Genomic DNA, 17,008 nt, shown 5'->3' with positions numbered 1-17,008 from the left:
TGTCATCCAAATGCAATACATGTAAGTTTTTAAATTCACATCTCTTTGGACCCTTTGTATCTATTTGGCAACAGAAATGATTTGCAACTAGATTCCAAACTGTGATCAACATAAAAAAAATGCATAAAAACAGAATACCTACTGATGTTCACTATACTAATTAATGTTCTAAACTACTAAAGCATGTGATACCAAACAGCCTCAACTGTACACAGATGGAGTGCAATGTGCATTTTCTCTTTACTTTACTTGTAAATTTGCACTACTAACAATCATGACTGGAGGAGATTACAACCAAGAATTCCTGAAGCCCCTCAGATCACCCTTACCACTAACAGGGCTATAAGGCCATGTAATGTGCCTGCTAAGGGCTTAGCTGAGGTTTCTCCTCAATGCACATCTTAAATTCTTCTACTGCTGTTGCTTAACAGAAATTTTACAGGTAGAAGAAAAAGAATATTCACAAAGTCTAATTAAAAAAAAAAAAAAAAAAAAAAAAAAAAACCAGAAAGATTAAGTTTCTTTGTCTCTTTTCATGCTGAGGGTATATTTTTCTTTGTAACAAGGTTAGAAAATACGGTACTATTTAGTGATGGTTTTGTTTCAAGTAGGTGGAAGGTAAAAATAAATCTCTACTAGCTCTATTGAAGATTCAGTTCTTTCACATTTTCATTTTCTAAACTAAATCGTTAGAAAACAAAAAAAGAAGCATATTTTCAGACAAGAGCACCAATTAAGTGTGATCAACTCCAGCTGACTAAAAGTGTACTACAAACTAAAATACCCTTCTCCTGATTCAGAATAACAGTAAAAAACTGCACCAACAAACATACAAACACAAAACATAGAATGCATAAAAACAGAATTACTCAGAAAAAGCCTGTATTTAGACTATAACAATAAAAAAGGAAGTTCATACGTGACTCTAAAAATAATTGTGGAAACATAAGGTTGCAAAAACTAAGAAACCTAAAGAGACTCCTCCCACCAATATCTACTAAGTCAAAAAGGGTTTAAAATAGGCTCAGGTACTGCACCTGCCTCTGTTGACCCTCCTCATTTTCTATTGTTCGAGGTCATGCTTTCCTATTTTTAAAACAAACTTCTCTTCATACTCTGACACAAACATCCACACCTACAGCAGCAGCAAACTGGCATACAAGTAAAGGAAAGCAGGATTTTCATCCAGTTCTTCCTAGGTAAAGCCCTCTTCAGCACCACATGCAGCATATAAGTAAAACAAACAAATCTCATATTGCTTTTACATATGTCCTGAATGCAACATTTCAGATTGCAATCCCTTTTGCTTGCTCTAATACAGGTTCTTATGGCACAAATTTAAGATAAAATAAACACAGACCTAATTTAAATGCTACCTTATACTACATCATTATGATTCTACTGCCTCTTCCTCCCACCATGAGTTGCATTTTTAAGTTTTTTTGTAACCATCATTAAACAAATTACAAAACCCCCAATTATTGACAAGCACTTAAATCTTGTATCCTTGTATTATTTGCCTTTCAAGTTTAGCCTACTCAGCACTGTACAATAAACTATGAGTACGTAATTAGTAAGCAGCATTAGTAATATTAAGGTGATGCTTACATCAACAGGAAGTTACCTTCACATCCACTAGAAATACACTGTAGCTAAAAAAAATAAACATAAAACATAATTATAGACATTAAGAAGTTCTTTCATTTGTATTTTAGAAACAGCTCTGTTATTTAAAACAGCTAAAACTGGGCATAGAAGTACAGACAGTGCTGTCACAGGCACTAAAAGAAGGATATGGTTAAAATTGATGAGATGTTAATATGAGCCATCTCCTTTGTCTGAACCAAGCATGATAATGATAGATATTTCTCTGTTCTGATCAGTTTAACTTATATTTTTCTAGAAAAATACTGTACAGCATTGCATAACAGTAATGTTTGTCGAAGTGCAACATTAGGGGTTTATTTGTTATCTTGCTGTCCAATCGAAATTGTTGGAAAAACCTTATAATTGTTGGCAGGGGCTATACAAGGTGGTTATCATGCAACTGAACCACTACTGTCAATGTCACCCCAGGCATTACTCTAAGTAATTAAATGTTTCTTTTCCCATAAACATGTATCTCTTCATTGTCTTAAAAAAGTATTAAAGGTAATAAAAATAACTACACGATGAAGCTTTAGGCCACATGAGGTGTTACCTTTCCTTTGGAGTCACAGAATCCAAATGGAGCTCTCAAAGATTAGTCTCCTAGGAAGATTTAGGCTGTAATTTGCATAAATTTGCACAAGGCTATTCCCAGTTTGAATTCATCATTGAAGGGCCGAGGTTTTCCATATGAAAATGATGACTCTTACAAATTTTGTAATTACGATTTAGTCTATATTGTGTCAAGATCTGAAGCATTCGAGAAATGCAAAAATTTTCTTTTCCCATGCTTTAAAAAAGATTTCACAGTTACTCGCATTTTTCACAACAGGCTTCTCCACAATAATCTTTTTTTTGCCTCATTTCTTCCACAAAAATCTTCTATTTTCTTCCTACCATAAAGGTGAGAACAAAACAGAGAAAATACAAGCGAAGTGGTTTTATTTTTCAGTTCATTTTCAGAAATGACTGCTTTCCATAAAACACGTAGTTTAGTTACTCCAGTTAATTCCTCAGTTTTTTTCTTACTGCCCTTGGCAACAAACATCACCATGTATTAGATCGGGAGGAGATCAATACGTGATCCAGTTCTCAGGTGCAGAGTGTTGTCTGCAACTTCCATTGCTGAAGATGTACAAAGAGCCCCATCGAAGTTTATACTAAAGAACCTCACTTCCCAAAAAGCCCCAAACAAATCCTTGCCAATGTGTTTTAACACATATGAAATAAATACCACTTATCCTTTACATCTACGAGAAGTCTATTAGAATTTTCAATTCTGTGCTAACAAATAACTCTCCATGCTGGCCCATTCAAGCGGATCTGCTTCCTCCAGCCCTGTAGTTTATGGGTCACAGCTGTCATGCAAAGCTTCAAGTATTTCCTTGACAAACACCTCAGAAAACTCAGGATTTAGCAGACGTTTACCCTCAAGATTTAGCACACCCGCTGCACCAGTTCCCTCTACCACAGAAATGACCACATCCAGACAGAAACATCCTCACTGGGACTCACTTAGCGACACAGCAACAGGAACCCTTTTTCCATAAGCCATGGTTCTCCCCTCTCACCGACTGCATGCTTCAGAGTTCATATTTTTAGGGTTTTTTAAACTCTTATTTTCTCTCGGTCATTTATTTCCGCAGGAGTATTTCCTATGATTTTTCAGAGCTGAGGCAACACAAATGCCCGAGTCCAGCATCAATTGTGCTGCGAGTCAGTGCCACGCTCAAGGGCAGGGTTTAGGATTTAAAACGGGGTAAAACGCCACTTCGGGGGGACTTAGTGAGCCGGAATGAGGAACGGGGTGTGGTGATACGAGACCCGAGTGTCCCAAGCACGGCACCAGAGAACAGCTCGGGGGAACGAGGGCAGTGCCACTCCCGCCCGGGCCCCCGGGCACGCTCTGCCCGCGCCTGCCCCCACAGCGCCCGGCGGGCCCGGGGCGGAGGGGCCCGGCCCGGCCCGGCACTCACCGCTCATGGTGCCCGCGGGGCTCCCTCCGCCGGAGCCGCCGCTCTCCCGCACAGCCACGGCCGGGCCGGCAGCCACCGCCCGCCCCGGAACCCGCCCGGCGCCCCGGAAGGTGAACACGGCCCCGGAGCGGCGCGGAGCGCTTCCCGGCCCGGGGCTCCTCAGCGCGGCCCCGCGCCCTCAGCCCCGCACCGCGCGGCCCCGGCCCTGCCCTCAGCCCAGCTCCCCGCTGCCCCGGCGCTGCCCTCAGCCCGCACCGCGCGGCCCCGGCCCTGCCCTCAGTCCCGCACCGCGCGGCCCCGGCCCTGCCCTCAGTCCCGCACCGCGCTGCCCCGGCCCTGCCCTCAGCCCGCACCGCGCGGCCCCGGCCCTGCCCTCAGTCCCGCACCGCGCTGCCCCGGCCCTGCCCTCAGCCCCGCACCGCGCGGCCCTGCGCCCTCAGCGCGCCCTCAGCCCCGCTCCGCGCTGCCCCGGCCCTGCCCTCAGCCCCGCTCCGCGCGGCCCCGGCCCTGCCCCGGCCCTGCCCTCAGCCCCGCTCCGCGCTGCCCCGGCGCTGCCCTCAGCCCCGCACCGCGCGGCCCTGCGCCCTCAGCGCGCCCTCAGCCCCGCTCCGCGCTGCCCCGGCGCTGCCGCGGCCCCTGCGCGCCCGGAGCCTCCCGGCAGAGGCAGCTGCGGGGCAGCAACGCGACACCGCCAAAGGAACGGTGAGAAAAGTGGGGATAAAGTGTCCTCTGCTGCCGCATGTGCTGTACAGGGTGAAAGCTCGGAAAGGGTCGTTAAATGAAAACAAAAACAAAGCGATGATAATAAGAAATGTTATAAGTCTCTAGGCCTATTTGAGAGGTGTTGGCACCTAACTCCCAACTCACCCCAAACTTTGTGTCAGCCTCCTAAAGATGTTCTTAACTGATCGTTCGTAGATTTCGTGCAATTAAATATTTAATTCGTCATTCGTGCAGGTACCTGAAGACGAATGGTAGCTACAAATAAAAACGATTGTTGTGATTGCTTGTGTAGTTGTTGCTTCTGTTGTTACAGTTTTCCAGGAATAAAATTGTGGCCTAATATTGGGAAAGTAACAATGCTTGGAAGGCAAGGTGACAGAAATGTATTCCTAATTATAATCCACAGAGTAATCCAGCATGACTAATCACACATCCTTGTAAATATAACAAGGATAAGTAAAAACAGTGAGTAAAAGAGAAATAAACCTCAGTCTGAAAACGCTTGGCAGTGAAAGGAAAGCTTGCAGCACCTGGAGATCTATGGGACTGCAGGGATTGCAGTGAAGGCCAGGAGCTGGATTTCAGTGGCCCTTGCAAGTTCCTTCTGACTCAGGACATCTGTCATTCTATGATCTGTGCTCCCCAGCACCACAGCCTCCTTTAGGGTCACCCAGTGATACCATCTGAGCCTGGGGGCCTCCATGCTCTACAAGGTATCCATCTTTAGAACATTCCTATTTCAAGTCTTGAAATTACTCTTTCCAAGACTGAGGATGTACTGTACGTCTTCATTTCTACGTCTTGCAACAGTCCTCTTGTACTATCAAGTAATTTGTGGCACAAGATCTGAGTCTAACATGAACATATATTTTTGCAAACTTGTTTATTTTGTATATATCTGCTGTAAGTAGGTACAATCTCTAAAGGCAGAAAAAGCTGTCCTATGTAAGGACTTTCTGAAATTAAAAATTCCAGTAATTATTTGAGTGCCTAGAAATACTTGACTAATGAAATAATAGAATTAGAAATAATATGACAATATTAATGCAAGCACAATGGGAGATCTCTAAGGGTGATGTACTACCCTCTCCACTGACTGCAAGTATTAAGGTCAACAGCTATTCTAGAATAACTCATTTATTATTCCTTACTACAAATATACTTCTCTCCCAGTCATCCAACACCCAGAACATAGTTGCAATAATCAAAAGATTTGGTGGTAACTAGAACAGTAGCTCGTTCTTCAGTAGCTGGTAATGGAAATGAAGTTTCACGGCCAGTCTGAGGTTTTACCAAGCCACAGTCACTGCAAGTGCATTCTTCCACTGAATACATTAATGTTTCACTTGGAAGTGTGTGTCTAATTTCTTCTGTATTCACACTGCTTTCAGTATTAGCCTTGAGAGTATTATTCGGCTCTACAGAGGAGTCTGTAAATACACAGAAGTTAATTTAGTACATACATCATGCTATACTAAACAAAGAGCTGCTAAAGATCCAAATTTCATTATGGCCCAGCTATGTTCTAACCTCAGTGAAAATTTTAAGATATAGTGAAAGTTTTAAGATGTAGCTACATATTATATTTTGTTCTATGACAGTATAACCCTCTATTTCAGAATAAGCATTGAAGTAATCCTACACATTTTCTAATCACTTGTTATTTATTGTCTGAAAACTCACAAATATATTATTTGTAAAATGGAAAAAAAACTTTTTTCACCTTCACAAAACATACCACATATGCTTCTCACAGATTACAATATTAAATAAAATTATTTAAAGTCTTATAAAATAAAAAGCTAATATTGATTGTGTATCCTCTGCCTGGGAAGAATTCCTTTTGCATTCAATGAGGGTGAAACTTTATAAAGTTTTTTGCTTTAGAGTGTTCATAAATGATTTCTCAAACAGCAGCAAGTAAGCCAGGTATGAATATACAACAATCCTGACAGGATCCAGAACCAACAAAGAGAAATTGCTGTTTTTCCAAGTCAGCATCTAGATATTTATTCCCTAATAACTATGATAACTTCATGGAGAATATTTGAGGGATACCAACGAAGACAGTCATCACAATCTGGAATACATCATTTTTATATGGTAAGAGTAGCTAAAATGTACAATGATCTGAAATTATTTGATGAAGAATCTTATTTATTCACCTGTGTTATCCAGTTTTTCTTTTACTTGCTTTAGGTGCTTCCATTTAAACAAGACCATTAAGATGAATAGAGTGAGTATTAAAATCAACCCTATGCCCAAACAAATCCAAAGAATTCCACTTGAATCAGTACCTTATGAAATAAAAGAGATGCATTACATTAATCATAAACAATAACTAATGTACAGTAAACACATCCAACACATCAAACTTGAATGTAAAATACAACATGAAGATGCCCAGCACAGGCACAGAGTATTGCAGAAATTTACTTACTCTTCTCACAGTAGCTTTCACATGAGGGAGGTGGTGCACTGGAACACCAGAGGTGACAAGGAGTGCAAGAGAGCAGCAGATTATCAAAGTATTCATTTTTGAGACACTGTGCCATCAGGGACAGTAATTATGGAACTACCAAGCCACAGAAATTGTAAAATAGTGACGATCATCTACAAAAGGGTTCTCAGTGTGAGCAACTCCAAGAACAGCTAGCAGTAAGAATGTATTTCCATCACAGCTCCACTACATTGGATCATGTTACAGAAAAAAGATATAACTCTGAGGTCCCCAAGGAATTACTGTTCCTTTTTTGGCAATTCACAATTATAGAAAAACTAAGCAGCTGCACCAAGATAGTTTTCAATGTAAATTTTGTCTGAAACAGAAAATGGTTATTTATAGAAGACATTTCTGGAGCAGCTGCTAAATACTACAAACTGTAGAGAAGAAAGGTCTCCAAACAGGAGTTCATAATAATTGTTCTTGTCTCTAAAACTATGGGGCTTTTTTCATGGTGATTGCTTCTCAGTTCTGAATTAGCCTCATTTATCATCTACTTGGTTGGCATTTTTGTAGTTCATTTTGGGGATTTTACCTATTTTTTTTTTTTTTATTGTAACCATGTTTCTATGAGAAATTTAGTAAGATTACATTCTAATCATTAAAAAAGTGCTATATTAATATTTTACAATTTTGATCCAAAACATTATCTGCATTTTTCACTTACTTTTCCATAATACAGAACTATCATTGGGCTAAAACTGCAGTAGCCAGCATGGAAAAATAAGTATAGATAGATGTATATACAGTGAATGTAACATTTCTGAAAATGTATTTTGTTTCCTCAGAGGAAAAATAAAAAGCTTTGACTACAGATTGTCACAATGAAAATAGTTTACACAGCTAACTTTTATCTTGATGCTTTATTCTAAAAAAAGTTTATTTTAAATACAAAGTTAACCAGTAATTTCTAGCAAATAGCAATAACTGCCTCTATCCAGTATCACTGCCACAAACAGATCAGAATCACAGGCTTCTCTTTACCATATGTAAGTTAATTACCTTTTTGACTACAGAAATATAAAAGGAAAACATTGTATAAGGAGTTGTAATTTCATACCACATTACTATGAGACTTATTTTCCCACAAAATGCACCATGTGGGAATACACAAACTGTTTTTAGTGGAGCAGTCTAACAGATCTGTATTTTAGTCTCTAGCAGATGGAAATGCTTATTGTGGCTTCTGCACTTGTTTCTATGGGCCAGGTGCACTGCTCAAAGCTATCACAGGCTTTTCTCCCTCTTCAGGATTAGTGGATAAATAGGAATTGATGAAATCTGATTTAGGTGTGACAAAAGAAAATAAGGGTAAAGACTGTGGGTTATGCCAAAACTTTCACTAGGAAGTCAGAGCTGGTGCTGAAGCCATAAAACTGGTTTTGCCTTGCTCCATACAATCACACTCTGGGGCAAGAAACCTCAGTGGCTGTTATATCATCCATTTTTCTGATGAAGCACCATTTGGTACTTTATGCACAGAGTAATTCCAGGTTTTGATTTTAAGATGATGTTTAGCCTTTTCAGTCATGGAGAGGACAATCACATTCTCAACAGTGATCTCAAGAAAGTAGAGACTCATGAAAGTATCTTCGTGATATCCACAGGTACAGTAAGTGAATTTCAGGATAGACAATCTGGATCCAATTCTTCCATCTTTCATCCACTGACTTCAGTGAAAGATCCCAGCTTTTGCTGCTCTCTTGGATTAATTTTTGAGGAGTGCAACAGTTTACATTTGTTTTTGGTGGACTGTGTTATGCTCTCCTGCTCTATATGTTGCTGTGATGTATCCTACAACTGATATCTACTTGATATGATATTGGTACTATTCATAAAAACTGTAAAGGGACTTTATAAGAGAAATGTTGATCTAAAAGCAAGGAAATAACAAAACATGCCTGTGTCTGGAGGTCACTAAAGATGTGGTTAAATTATATACAGATAAGCTGATTAAATGTCTTGGTGTTCATGAAAAGGATAGTCCTGCTCCTCACTCTCTGTACTCTGAAGTCTGAGGAAGGGCTGGAGGGCTTACCTGACCACGTGGCAAGCAGCTTTAATTCATCAATCCCGTCAGTTCCTGGATTTTTATGTCCTGGGGCCTAGAAAAAAGGCCAGAAACAAAACAGGGGGGGAAAAAAAAGAAAAAAAAAAAAAAAGATAAACAGATTATCACCTACAGGGGATGTGCAACTAAGTCCACCACAGAAATCCACACTTGACGAACTAATGCACCGATGTCTTTATTTGAAAAGACCTGTAAAACTCTAAGTACAGTAGAAATTAATTTATGCCTAATTATTTGAAATTGTATACATAAGATCATAAGATATTGTGGCAGAAATGCTTTCTCTCTCAGTTGGACAGAATGTTTTCCTATATGGCTGCTTAGAGTTCAAACATATTTCTCATAAGACACAAAGTAAATACCAAGTAGTCTCATATTTTCAGTCAAACTCTAGGACCTAAACTTCCCCCCAAGTAAAAGGCACAATACAGCTAATTTCATCAGAGCTCTGGAGAATGTTGCTGTCTCTTACAGCAATAATTCTCACTCTACAGTTGGACTGCTATTTCCCAAAGCTTACAGCCTTTAAGGATAAACTAATTTTTTTGACAGATGTACCCCAAACAACAAATTCTTGATAATTAAGCAATATATTTTTCACACATTGGAAACTGGAGAGCAATGACAGTAAAGGGTCTCTAATGTGTCATTTCTTTAAGCAGCCACCATTCAAGTCCCAGCCTTTTTCCCTTAGCTATACACAGTGCCAGTGATGTATATTTATATTACAGTGATGTAATGACAAAACACAGGCAACAAATCATTCAAAAAATTATGAGGAATTAGGGTTGTCATGGCCTTTTGCCTTTGTTTTCTGCACATCTTAACATTCAAAAGTTCCTCTCAAGAGTGTGAAAGCAAATGCAATCAATAGCTCTTGATAAGAAATAGTTCCCACTGACAGATCTCACTACACAACTAAAGAATATATTATTTCAAAATCTATGTCAGGAGTAAGGAAGACATTTTCTGACTTAACAAGGTTCTTGTACAATCTTCATTTTTGAGTAATTTTGATAGAAGGAAGTTAATATTTTAAAAAACCCAGACAAGCAACCCTTCAATTACTTTTTTGGGAGAAGTGTACTATACCAACTGGCTTTAATATGAGACGTTTTATACCTCAATTGAGAAGCTGTTTGTAAAGTACAATATTGGATTCAGCCAACAAATTAAACAAAAAACAGTAGCATTAAGAATAAATTCATTAAGTGACATTAAGGAAAGGATATTGTTACTTAGAAACTGTAGTTACGTTATGTTAATAATTGATCCATTGCCTTGTGTAATACACAATAAATCCTCTAAGCAGAACACTGTTTTGTTATAGTTAGATTGTGCAAAGATACAAAAAAATTAAATTACTGAAATTATGGTTCTCCTACAGTAATATTTACTTTTGGGGAATAATAATTATATGCCTTATTTACCAGTAAAGTTACATTTCAGTTCTTGTTCAGTTATGGGACTTACAGAGCTTGCACTGGCTTTCCAAATAATTACATGTTGATGCTAATAAATGCTCTCTTCTTCTAACTTGATTTTGCTTCAAAAGTATGGCAGAAATTAGCAGAGTTGGACAAAATAAGAAAGGGTTTATCAACTACAACAATCATTTAACCATAAATCACGAAGGATTTCCAGGGAAGTATTTCTGCAGTTACATTACTGTAACTGAAATTCAAAAACTCCCCAAGATATCCTCTAGGAATAATTCAGACAAGTTAAGTTGGCCTGCTGGAGTTGATCCTTACAGACAACAATGGGGGGAAAGTGCAAGAAGAGAAGTATCACCTGCAGAAACAACAGGAAGGAAAAGAAAAAAAGGAAGACCAGTTCTCAGATTTGTTTCCAAAATGTTTCTGTCTGACTCAGGAGTGACATCTGGGGACAATTTATAAAGACCAGTATGAAACTATATTTTCTTTTTGTTGTTTAGAATAATGGTTTTTGCACTGATTATTCTAGTAGTTCTAGATAGTTCAAATTGCTGAACAGGATTTCAAGAAATCAAATCATTTTTACTGGTGAAGGGAGCACAGGTGAAGGGAGCAGAGCCCAGCACACAGCAGGAGCTGATGCTTTCTGTCTGTACACAATCATGCACAAATGTTTCAGACTTACAGCCTTCTCCCATGGGAGCAGAACACCTCCAGTTCCATGTTGTTCTGGTCTGGGCACACCAAGCACTGAACACCCAGCCAGAGCATTTCCTGCCGTGAACCCAAATTTGACTGTTGTTTTCATTAAACATCTGGAGAAACTGAAGACTTCCAGAAATCCTTGTCAGTTCTTATCTGTAACATGTTAAATTGATATTATGTGACAGAAATCAGTCACCTGGAAAAGGTAAGAAAAATTTTATCTTTCACCATTTAATTTGAAAAAAGCTGTTTGTATCTAAGCCAAAACAATAAAATGAAAACACTGGATTGAAAATCAAAGTAAGTAATATCATCATGTCAATGATTAAAGATTGAAATTCATCAGTGACAGAACAATAACTTGAGGTCTATTTACCACACATAACTTGAACAACAAAGTTTTGTTCTGGCACTGCTTCAGGGTTTCTCTGTTCAAGCTCGTGCCAGCTTTTTTGCCTGACTGTACTTCAGAAATTCTGCTGGCATAATTACATAGCACTTACCAAGAGAAAGAGGGTTTTCTGCTAGGACTATAACATTCCCTTCACAAACAACGTTAGCTAGGCTGACAAAGGAATTCTTCTGGTTGTATAGTTGCTTCTACATTGATGGTTTTGTGCTGGCACAGCTTTTTTTCCCACTCACTAAAGCAACTGACCTACACTGTCAAATCTTATAGTACAGGCTTGCTCTGATCCTGTCCAATTCTCTAAAGCTATTTACAGAATAAATCCCCCAAAAAAAGTTTCTTGTAAATCACCTCACCTCACCTCAACAATCCTAAAAATCTGTAAGACCAACGTACATACAAAAAGACACTACTTTTTCTTCTCAAAAGTTACTGCATTTCAAGGAACAGCAGTCTTACAGTCATCTCCTAAAACAGTGTTAATACTTTCCGAAACAGTAATTTTCAGAAATCCATGTTTTGTGAAGTGCATACTTTGACTGTATGGCAGGGAGGAGATAAGCTGTTCTAGGAATGGGGTACAAATAAATAAAAGAATGGAGCTATTAAAGAGTTCATCATGTTAACTTTTACAAGCTGCACAGAACAATGCAGCTCTTAGACAAAATATTGTTTAATGTCATTTGCACACAGAGCAAAAACAAGAACAATGTGGATTTTGCCTGTTTGGTTCAGCACATTTTAATTAGACCACAGCTTTGAAAAGAGTGATGTTGCTGCTGCTACATCGAGTATTTCCAAAGTGAATTAAAGAGCAAAACAACAGAGGAGAAAAATGTTCCTTTAAAATAGTGATTAAAATAACAATAGTATAAACACAGTCAATTAAATCACAGACAGCTTCTGTATCCCCCACTGTGTTCAAAGCTGACTTAGCTAGGAACCAGCTTGTGGAACAGAGGAAGTGCACAGCCCAGGAAAGCTGGGCTAATAGACTGCAAACCCTTGGAGAAAAGAAGATACCTTTTCACTTTTCTGACATTCCACATGTGCCAGAATAGTTATGTAACTACTAAGAACAATGCATGAAACAGGAATTGTGCAAGCAAATTTGAATTAAGCCAATGCTTGTTAGAATGCCAGTGACATTTATTTTTATGTTAGTACAATAGTTTTTACAGAATGTAAACATAATTTATTTCATAATGTAAGCACTTACATTTTGTATTGGAAAAATAATCTCCTACATGTTACTATTCTAGCAATTTTGCAGGTGGACAAAATAAACTAAAAATCATCAGTGGTATGATGCCAACAGAAGTATTGGAGTTACAACAAAAATAAATGTGCAGGAAAAATTTTGAATTATGTGAAGTGTTTGGCATACACTAAAGTATAGCAAAAATTTTTGTTCTGGTGATTTTAGCCAAATTCTCTAGCTATTCAGAGGTTGGAGTAACACACATTCACGTTTTTCAAATTCTCATGTACAGCATCACAGTGCCAATGTGTGCTCTCTCTCAAGACAGGAAGGAAATTGTAGTTGACTTAGCCACCACTATTCCAGAATCATTCCCCATGCAAATTGCTGTCTCTGGAATAAGAGCACTGGCACAGAATACTTCTAGAGTAATTAAGTCTATTTAGGAGCAAGCTCACTATTTCATTCTCAAAATTCCATAATGAAGTAATTATTTTCTGCAACAATGTTAACATGTTAACTAGCCATAGAAGAACAGCTTTAAAAATCCCATGACACTGTTATTCTTCGTAACAATAATGCCATTCTGTTTTAGTCATTACTGAAACTAAAATCTTAAGGGATCTCTAATGGACAACCTGCACCCTCAACTGGAATTCCAGAGAATTAGGAAGGTGAAAAGAAAGCAGATGAAAATCCCACATGGAACCAGTTTTCTATTCCCCCCTCCCTTGAGACAGACAGCATATAAAACTTTCCATATAAAACTGAAGTGTTATAAAACTCTTACCATGTTTATAAAGCAGGAGATCTGGCCTAGAGTTGTTATGGTATCTAGCAGCAGCTCCGAGCTTCTCCATGTCAGAGAGTCCCTGCAATCAGAAAGGGTGTGAGTGAACAGCGTGTTAACACTCACCACTCCTCATCACACTTGTGCTCCAGCCCCTTCCCCAGCTCTGGTGCCTTTCTCTGGACATGATCCAGCACCTCAATGTCCTTCTTGTCATGAGGGGCCCAGAACTGGACACAGCACTCGAGGTGTGGCCTCAGCAGTGGCAGTCGCTGCACTGGTCCTGCTGGCCATGCTGCATCTAAGGAAGCAAAAGGTTAATTTTCTGATCAAAATATTGCTGATCTAAAAGAAAGAATAAGAACAGATAAATAGAGGTCTGCACTGTACTTCACAAGATTTCTTTTCAGCTGCTTCAGTATTTCGAATGACATGATGCATCTTTCCACCAATCCTACACCTGCTTTCAGCTCTCAGAAACCACACAGTCTCTGCCTTTCTTCAAACTAGGTTCCCTCCTGTCTCCAATGTTCTAACTCAGGCACTGTTTACATCATTTAAATGATCTCGTTATTCCCTTCCTTGGATGTGCGTTCTTTGCTCAGCACATTCCTTCCACATTAAGCAATCCCTCTGCTATTTACATTTTAGCTGTCATAAGGTTTATAAACTATGCACAGGTTCTTCACAATGTGCACACCTAAATCTCCATCTTTGTTACTTTTGAGCACTGATAGCAAGAACCCCACAGGCATAACAGTTTTGACAGAAAAACTACTTACCTAAACTACTCTACCTCTCCTATTTTTCAGTCAGGAGTCTCACAGTATCAAAACCACAGAAGAAATTCTGTCTAAGGAGGAACTGCACTGCCTGTGCATTCAAAGAGAGGCATCATGAACAAATATTAATAAGAGCCCACCTCACAGATCTCTGAGATCTAAACAATACAGGGTAACTAAGCAATAGATCACACAGCTGAGAATTCTGAGCCTCCAATTAGAGTCACCTGAAAGAACGGATGGGACTTGCAAAAAGGACCTCTCCATCTTTATTTTTAGAGACACACAATTAAGGGGAATAAGGGTTGTATATACACACAGAAGTGAAAGTCACACATGACTATTTTTAAAAATAATGAGCTGAGCATGTGAGGGATTTGAGAGCTAAGAAGATGGACACAGAGAATTATAAACTGGCATTTTGGTGTAGCAATTAATTTAGTTATTTTGCTCTCTAAAGCAAAAGCAATTAATTTCATGCTCTTTTTGAAGCTTGCAGTATGTGTTTAATTGCTCCAAAGAAGTGACGAAAAAAGGCTTTAACTCTAGATTGGAGCTCTCCAAAAGAAGAATCCAGCTTCAAAGTACTCATTGCCAACCCACAATGAAATGTGAGACAAGTTCTAAATTCCTTTGCAGACATGGAGTAATTCTATGATTGGACTGTGAAACAGAGCTTATGCTCTGGTGCTACTTTTGGAGAACCAAAGAAGACTTTTATTTGAAATTCTCCCAATGAAATAGCTTCAAATACATTTCTGTGAGGGAATTCATGGACTGCAGTTCTGCCAATGTCCAGCACAGAGGAGAGGAGCAGGCCAGAAAGAGCATTTGTTTAATAGCAGTGTTGGAACAACAAATCAGTAAAAAGATGTTACCAGGGCAAGATATCCTAGTTTGGATTTGACATGGTCTTGTGTAAATATAAAAGCCTCTTTATTCACTTACACTTCCAGGAGTACAAGTAAAGCTTAGGAGCTGACTTGGCTCTTAATGAAGCCATCATGCTGAAACATAATTGTTTTCTATTCTCTAGTTCTCAGCTACATCTCCACAGCCTACCCGGAAAAAGAATTTGCCAGGGTTAAAGAATATTAATTTATAAATTCCTGGCCCCTACTCAAACTTCTAATAATTTACCTCTTACCTCTTGTCTTTTCTTTCTCCTAAGTAAATAACTTGTTCCTTCGGCTTTGTTTTTAAAGGCTTTTTATGACTTCAAAGAATTTTAACATATCAGGCTGCTCATTTAGGTGCATAACTACTGTACATATTTGAATACCTTTAAATTTCAGGGCACAGCTCACGGTGCGTCACTCAAATCCCAGCTGGCTGCCGCACCAGAAAGGGAAGTTGTATTCCTTTCCTCCTCCTCCCAGTCTCAGTCAAAATGTTTCTTTCCCATGTTGCAGTAGCTCAGGAAGTTACTTGATGTCAAGGTAAACTGAGTCAATTCAATTGTAACTCAGCACCCTAAAACAACTCTCTTTCCATTTTAAGGGTGTTGGTAGTTTGTGGAATTTTAAAAACTTACCTGCTGGTGGTGAGCAAGTAACTTCTTGAAGCTGTTAACCTGTCTGGAGCTTTCTGGTGAAATACAACTTTCTCTTCTGCTTCAGTTCACATGGTTAAAGCATTGGTATTTCATGGGTGTCCCTGCCAGGCTACAAAGTGCTTATGAGAGCTTGGGTGGAACTTATTACCAAAGTACAGACCACTATTCCCAATATCATATGAACGAGGCCTTCCATTTCACTGCTGCAGGACTGACTCACCACAAGCTGCAAATTAGTGAAGCTGCCTTGGGATAGTTTATTGTATTAATAACTTGCTCTCACCAAAAAGTTAGTCCTGTACCCCATCCTTACTTTACACCAGCCCTGGCATTTGACAATTGCCTCTTATTCAATTCATCTGAGTAGCCCAGGAGAAAAAAAAAAGTGGATTATTCTGTCACTAAATTTAGTAAGCTGGACAGAATCAGCACAGTCTAACAGCACAAGGATGGTAGAACTGCAGCTGTGGGGGAACAATTTCTTTGTTCCTCAATCATCATATGTTAACCCTAAGCTGGGCCAGATTCTTTTCTAGACAGTCTTGATAACTTAAGTCAGTCATTATGTGAGGATGGATTTATATGGGTGTTTCTCAATAAGAAAAGCATTTTAGTATTTATTAAATGAAGAGCTGATATATTTATTCTAAACATTTTGACACAGAAGAGATTTAAACACGAAAATATTTTATAATGGTTTAAAACCTCAAGCAAACAGGACCATTTACACCCCAGTAGTTATTTTGCCAGTAAAATTATCACAATTCCACTTTTGTTTTGAGTACCAGATGTTCCAAAGTGGAAAAACAAACTACTAGCTCTGTTAAAAATTTAGTGTTTGAGTTTACACAATTCCTATGTGTGACAGCCTGCAAAACAGGTTTGTGCACTCTGAAGGACATCTGGCATCTTCTGAAATTCTGTGGACTAATTGTTTATATCCTAGCAAGTACCTAAGGAATAAGTACCTGTCAAGGAAGGAGAAGAGGTTGTGAAACACAATTAATTCCTTCCCCCTGAATTCAGTGGTAATGTGCACTTCTGCACCTCTGATCAAACACATACTTGGCCCTACTCCCCACACACAAACACAAAAAATTATCACAACTCTGTGCTTCAGAAAGAAGCTCAGTTTCAAAAACCTTTAAGAAGATGCCAAAATATATGCAAGAATTGCTGTGTCTGTGTTCTGTGTGTTGATCATCTT

The 17,008-nt window shown here is 39.0% G+C and overlaps 2 protein-coding genes across 6 annotated transcripts in view; both read right to left on the bottom strand.

Moving 5' to 3' along the window:
* The window catches only part of SNX29 (sorting nexin 29), a 102,053-nt gene extending 98,201 nt beyond the window's left edge, over window positions 1-3,852 (bottom strand). The window contains exon 1 of one of the 2 annotated variants that reach the window (XM_056503397.1): window positions 3,624-3,852. In XM_056503397.1, the coding sequence (XP_056359372.1) occupies window positions 3,624-3,630 (7 nt within the window). In that variant the 5' untranslated portion in view covers window positions 3,631-3,852. Of the gene's footprint in view, window positions 1-3,162; window positions 3,560-3,623 lie in introns of those variants that run through there. The other variant, XM_056503396.1, reaches the window with a different exon arrangement.
* A 1,615-nt stretch (window positions 3,853-5,467) lies between these two features.
* On the bottom strand, window positions 5,468-14,228 carry TNFRSF17 (TNF receptor superfamily member 17). 4 transcript variants are annotated; one of them, XM_056503221.1, is made up of 7 exons: window positions 13,855-14,228; window positions 13,662-13,765; window positions 13,465-13,546; window positions 11,045-11,217; window positions 8,888-8,954; window positions 6,512-6,643; window positions 5,468-5,776 (listed from the first exon to the last, which is right to left on the bottom strand). In XM_056503221.1, the coding sequence occupies exons 4-7, from the start codon at window positions 11,165-11,167 to the stop codon at window positions 5,520-5,522; spliced, it is 579 nt and encodes a 192-aa protein (XP_056359196.1). In that variant the 5' UTR covers window positions 11,168-11,217; window positions 13,465-13,546; window positions 13,662-13,765; window positions 13,855-14,228; the 3' UTR covers window positions 5,468-5,519. The 4 variants fall into 4 exon arrangements, with proteins under 4 accessions (XP_056359196.1, XP_056359195.1, XP_056359194.1 ...); XM_056503220.1 differs by having other exon boundaries at window positions 11,045-11,260; window positions 13,662-14,228; XM_056503219.1 differs by having other exon boundaries at window positions 13,662-14,228.
* Window positions 14,229-17,008: the final 2,780 nt, after the last annotated feature.

The sequence above is a fragment of the Oenanthe melanoleuca genome, chromosome 14 (genome assembly GCF_029582105.1).
Source record: "Oenanthe melanoleuca isolate GR-GAL-2019-014 chromosome 14, OMel1.0, whole genome shotgun sequence".
Taxonomy (NCBI): domain Eukaryota; kingdom Metazoa; phylum Chordata; class Aves; order Passeriformes; family Muscicapidae; genus Oenanthe; species Oenanthe melanoleuca.
The sequence above is the reverse complement of the archived record's forward strand: the minus strand, read 5'-3'. Positions and strand labels throughout refer to the sequence as shown.